Source organism: Nicotiana tabacum, chromosome 10 (genome assembly GCF_000715075.1).
Source record: "Nicotiana tabacum cultivar K326 chromosome 10, ASM71507v2, whole genome shotgun sequence".
In the NCBI taxonomy this organism is placed as follows: domain Eukaryota; kingdom Viridiplantae; phylum Streptophyta; class Magnoliopsida; order Solanales; family Solanaceae; genus Nicotiana; species Nicotiana tabacum.
Window position 1 is genome coordinate 11,580,108 of NC_134089.1, and position 5,692 is coordinate 11,585,799.

Here is a 5,692-nt window from a genome sequence, read left to right on the forward strand (position 1 = left end):
TATGGTGATAGAAAGACTAAATGCTTTTTTGTGTCAACTATTTTTCTTCATTCAGATTTTCATTTTGATGATTAAGCTATGTTAGTGATTCAATTCAATGCCAAATCGGGTAAACAACTTCATAACTTTGATGGTCTCATATGCTAAGAAAACAAAAGAGAATTTTTTTATTATATATCTTTTTCTTATTTTAATTTTGGCCCTCAAACATTTTTCAACTTGATGCATGTGAATATCCTTGTACATATTCTCTCTTTTCCCTCCACCAGATGTTAGGTATTCACATTGGAGATCGACATAATTTCTGTTTATGCGCGAATGACTGTTATTACCCTAACCATTGCAAATTAACCATTTAACGGATAATCAATGTAATAAATATGAATAACGGGAAGGAATTAAATAGCGCAAGACAGTTACATATTATGCCCTTATATAAATCCCCTTTATCATAACTTATAGGAGCATTACGAAATTATATTGTCAATTGCTTATATTTTATTCTCTGTTATTTGAAGATCTTATTTTCTCCTTTGGGAAGGAAGCTGCGATAATTAGGGGTGTACAAAACCTAACTGAAACCGAAAATCGAACCGCAAAAGTGGCTTAATGACTTATTGGTATCGGTTTAACGGATGGGGAACAAATTAGAAATTTTATTATTAACGGCTTATCGGTTTGGGGGCGGATTATTCAATTTTCTTATCGGATATATATATATATATATATATGTGTGTGTGTGTGTGTGTGTGTTATCTTCTTTTAGTTAATTTAAAAAAAGGGTTAGGTATCCACTGTTGAAGAATTTTCATTTTTTCTGTTGCTCAAACCTATAACATGCCAACAATCTCCTTCTTTGCATGTTATAAATATGGGAAATTTTCATAAAGCACCATCTTTTAATGGTAATTAGTTATTTATAGATATCATTTGCTATAGTACAGTCTGTAGATACGTTTTCAGTTGTTATAAGATATATTTGATGTTAGACTACTGTATTCATGAATATATTAGAAAAAGAGGCGTGAATCATAGAAGTCCAACTAATAAGTTGTTGTATTCAACTGTATTCAAGAGCTGTATCATTGAATACAGTAACGTATATTCCTTAAAAAAGGGACCTTTCAACTGATTTAAAACGGAAAGAAAATCAATTTAGCAAATAGTCTCCTAATATAACTCAACTAACACAATATATCACCCATAATCTGTATTTCTCCCTTCATTAAAGATTTTCCATCCGAAAGTATCCAAAAACAGAGCAATCTGTGGATTTTCAATTCTCCCTTCTTTCTTTTCAGTTCCTTTGTTACAGTTCGTACAAAACAATTTCAACCAAGATAAATCGAGATTGATACAATTGTATACAGAAATACGTCCAAATTCGATTTTGTATATGGCAAGTTTAACAGTGTTATTGCGTCATTCTGGAAAGTGAAACAGTGAGAGTAACTACGTTGATTATTCGATTGAGAGAATACTGATAAAGGAGTATGCGTCGTATAATGATGTGGTTGCATCAATTTCTAAGCAACTGGACATAGATTTGAGCTCAAAGACCATTAAAATTCAATACAAAGTAGAAGGAAATTGCACGCCAATGAAAATACACAATGATATGGGTTTTAGGGTGTATGTATAGTTGAAAAAAGAGAACAGAAAATTCGGGATGTATCCTTTGTGCATAACAACAATTGACAAAGAAGTTGTAGCCGGAGGTAGTTTAATTCAAGGCGACATTGTCCAAATGGACGAAGCAGTTCAAAGGTATAATTTCAATACAGATAGTACCCTTGCCCTTGATGTTGTCAATTCAGGCGAACCAATTGGGGTGTTTGAACTGGACAAGGATTTGACAATTTCAAAAACAAATCAAAGGGAGGTATGGTTGGACAAGTATATCAGGATAAAGCTACATTGAAAGAGGTGATGGAGCATTACACTATATCAGAAAGGTTTCAATTCCGGGTTGATAGGTTTAATGCAACCAGGTTTGAGTGTTCTTAAGTATTCATTATTTTTTTTGTATATTGTATTTTTGGTAAGACTTGTACAACGTATGTAGGTGTATTTAGTTGTATTTGTGAATTTTTACTTGACCTTCTCTGTTGTGCGTTTTTATTTATTATGTATTAATAATACATGTATTGTTGTGGAACATTACACTAGTACATAAGAATTGAATGTAAAATCAAACTGTATGTAGATGTATTTAGTTGTATTTGTGCATGTTTACTTGACCTTCACTATTGTTCTTTTTATTTTTTTATGCATTAATAATACATGTATTCTTGTGGATTATAGTGGCTCTAACTGTTTTTTATTAAATGTATTAGTTGTATTTAAATGTATGCTTATAAGTACAGTGTATTCAGACATGTTAAATGTATAACAATGTATATATTTGTGTTGTATACTACTCTCTCTCTCTCTTTCTCTCTCTCTCTCTCTCTCTATATATATATATATATATATATATATATATATATATATGCAATAATATATTCAAATGTATATGAGTGTATTTTTTGCAAGCATTTATACTGATCATATGTGTTATGATAATTTCTTTGCAGCTATGCATTATTATGTATGTCAGAAGATTGTGAATGGAGGTTTAAGGCTTCTAGCATTAACAAATCATAATTATTCAAAGTGAGAGAGTTCAATAATAAGCATACATGTCTGTTGAAGAATAAGGTGTATAAGCAACATCAGCCAAGTAGCAGCCTTATAGGTGGTATGATTAGGCCCAAGCTTACAAATCATAAGAGGAAATACATTAGGTGTGAATGTTAGTACATGTTGGCACGACGGGCTAAAGAATAGGCAATGAATTTTTTTAGGGGTGAACCGACTGATTCATACAATAAATTACCAGGATACTTGTATACAATGGATATGACATATCCTGGTTCGCATATTAGAATGGTAAAATTCCCACAAAATGAGTTCAAGTATGTGTATATATCCTTGTATGCCTTTATAAAGGGATTCGATCAATGTAGACCCATTGTGGTTGTGGATGGAAGCCACTTAAAATCGTATTACACTGGGACTTTCGTCTCGGCTAGCACTTTGGATGGTGCAGGTGAGTATGTTGATTATAATAAAATATTATAATATTACTGCATATTAAATATTGAAATACATATTTATAATATGTATGCAATTTTATTTACAGGTCATATACTTCCACTAGCATATGGTATTATTGATTCAGAGAACGATGCTGCTTGGACGTGGTTCTTTGAGCAATTTAAGGAAGCATATGGGGAGAGGGAAAGCATGTGCATCGTTTCAGATAGGAACGAAAGTATCATCAAGTCTGTATCAAGAGTGTATCTAACTGTACCACATTTTGCTTGTATATGGCATCTTTGGAACAACGTATATAAAAAATTCAAAAAGAGTCATTCAAAGTTGAGCGAGATATACTTTTCGATGGCAAAAGCATACACACAGGCTGAGTTTGACAGTCTAATGGAGAAGGTGGAGAAGGTAGATATTAGGGTGAAGGAATACTTGGAGTTAGCTGGATACGAAAAGTGGGCTAGATTGTATGCACCTGTCAACAGGGGATGGACAATGATGTCAAATATTGTTGAGTCAATCAATGCCGCACTTGTGTCAGTAAGAGAATTGCCAATATACGACCTCCTCGAAGAAGTTAGGAAAATGTTTGGACGTTGGAATTGTAGCAATCGGAAAGAAGTTCTACAGACATACACAACGTTTGGGAAAAAATACCAGGAGATGCTTACCTTAAATGAGGCAATGTCTACACGAATGACTGTAAGTTGCCTTTTATTTATGTATCTGTTTCCTATATGTAGCCATGGTACAAGGTATTTAACTGTATATATTTCAAAGTAGCAATGGAAGTTGTATCCTATATTCATTCAAGCCTACTCTCTAATATTCTGCCAGTATTCATATAGTATATGTATTCTAATATATTCAATGTATTTAACTGTATATACATGTATGTCTTTGAATTCTGTATGTACAAATATGTTTGTATCTAATACAGTTATATTTTAATATAATATATATATATATATATATATATATATATATATATATATATATATATATATATATATATATATATATATATATATATATATTGTGATTCTTAAAGCTAAATAAAATTCTAATACTCTATATTAAAATCATATTTAATACGTCTATTCTTTGATATATATATGATTTGTTTTTTTAAATGTAGGTGGTTCCATCGACTGAATATTTGCATACGGTGAACGATGAAGGAAGGCATTACACCGTATGCCTCTTAGAGAAAAAATGCAGTTGTGGGCGGTTCCAAGTCGATGAATTAGCGTGCCCACACACTTGGGCTGTCCTGAAGAGCAAGTTTCTAATGCCAGAAGATTATTGCTCTGATTATTACAAACCAAAGTCTATTGTACTGATATATGAAGTGCAGTGTATCCTTTGTCGGACCGGAAAGAATGGAATATACCAGCACATATAGCAGATGAAGTTGTATTACCACCCAAATGGAAAAGACCTCCTGGAAGACCAAAGAAGAAGCGTGATAAGCCGTTCATTGAATTGCTGCAGAAGAAAAATCAACATTCGTGTAGCATATGTGGGCAGGAAGGACATAATAAGCGTACTTGTAGAAATACTCCATGTAGAAATTAGTTCACATTCTGACTTGTATTAATGCAAAACAATTTGTCATAGATTCCGGTGTCATTTCGAATATATTTTGAATATACTTAGTTGGTGTATTAAATCTAAATACATAATTAAAATATGACTATTATATCTTCATTATATATGAATACAATCATTGCATATATATGATTACACTCAGTTATATACATAGGATATGATTGTATCATAAAAAGATGTAATATTTCAATAAACAGAACTGGTGATTTTTTTGAATACATATCGTATATCAGAGATTGAATACGATTTATGAATATTAAATACATATATTCAAATACACCTGAATACATATTAATACAATCTGTTATACACGTATAGATATCTAAATATGTATTGTACAAGTGTCTAAATAGACTTGAATAATACATATGCATATAAATGAATACAGATGAATAAAATCAGTTATATACATAAGACGTATTCAAAATACAGCTGAATACATATTAATGCAATATATTATATAAATATGAAGGTCTAAATACACCTGCTAAAAATATGTGAACATAATCTGGTGAATACATATAAATACAACTTAATGAATATAGATAAATATATCATGTTGAATACTGACTGATACAATAAGTTGAATACATATCAATACAATATGTTGCATATATACTAATACAAACTGATGTAAACATACAAAAAACCAACAGGTTGAAGGACAAATGAATTCAGAAGCACAAAAATAGTCAATACATCGATTGGATGCTTGAAATGATAGTATATAAACACTGTTGATACGGTCAATAAATTAAATTGTTTTTTTGCTAAACTAACACCATCTTGACCAACACACTGTCCAAGAAAACAGTATTCACAAAAACCCTCATCGAAAACTACATTCACCTAATAGCCTGTTTGGTCAAGCTAGAGAAATCAACTTATTTTGAGAAGTGCTTTTTTCAAAAGTGCTTTTGAAAAAAGTACTTTTGGAAAGAAGCAGTTTGTGTTTGGCTAATCAGTCTGAAAAGCACTTGTGAGAAAT

At 31.3% G+C, this 5,692-nt stretch overlaps 1 protein-coding gene across 1 annotated transcript; it reads left to right on the forward strand.

The window, feature by feature from the left end:
- Positions 1-1,669: 1,669 nt before the first annotated feature.
- Positions 1,670-4,498, forward strand: LOC107809309 (uncharacterized). The gene is made up of 5 exons (XM_075223646.1): positions 1,670-1,882; positions 2,992-3,091; positions 3,185-3,795; positions 3,837-3,848; positions 4,232-4,498. Exons 1-5 carry the CDS (start codon positions 1,670-1,672, stop codon positions 4,496-4,498), a joined length of 1,203 nt encoding a protein of 400 aa, XP_075079747.1.
- The last annotated feature ends 1,194 nt before the right edge of the window (positions 4,499-5,692 follow it).

Excerpts from the sequence above, each read along its gene's own strand:
- LOC107809309 (XM_075223646.1), top strand. The coding sequence starts at position 1,670 with ATGTATCCTTTGTGCATAACAACAATTGACAAAGAAGTTGTAGCCGGA. Across the intron at positions 1,883-2,991 it reads CAAAAACAAATCAAAGGGAG|GGATTCGATCAATGTAGACC; the intron begins GTATGGTTGGAC and ends GCCTTTATAAAG. Across the intron at positions 3,092-3,184 it reads TAGCACTTTGGATGGTGCAG|GTCATATACTTCCACTAGCA; the intron begins GTGAGTATGTTG and ends TTTTATTTACAG.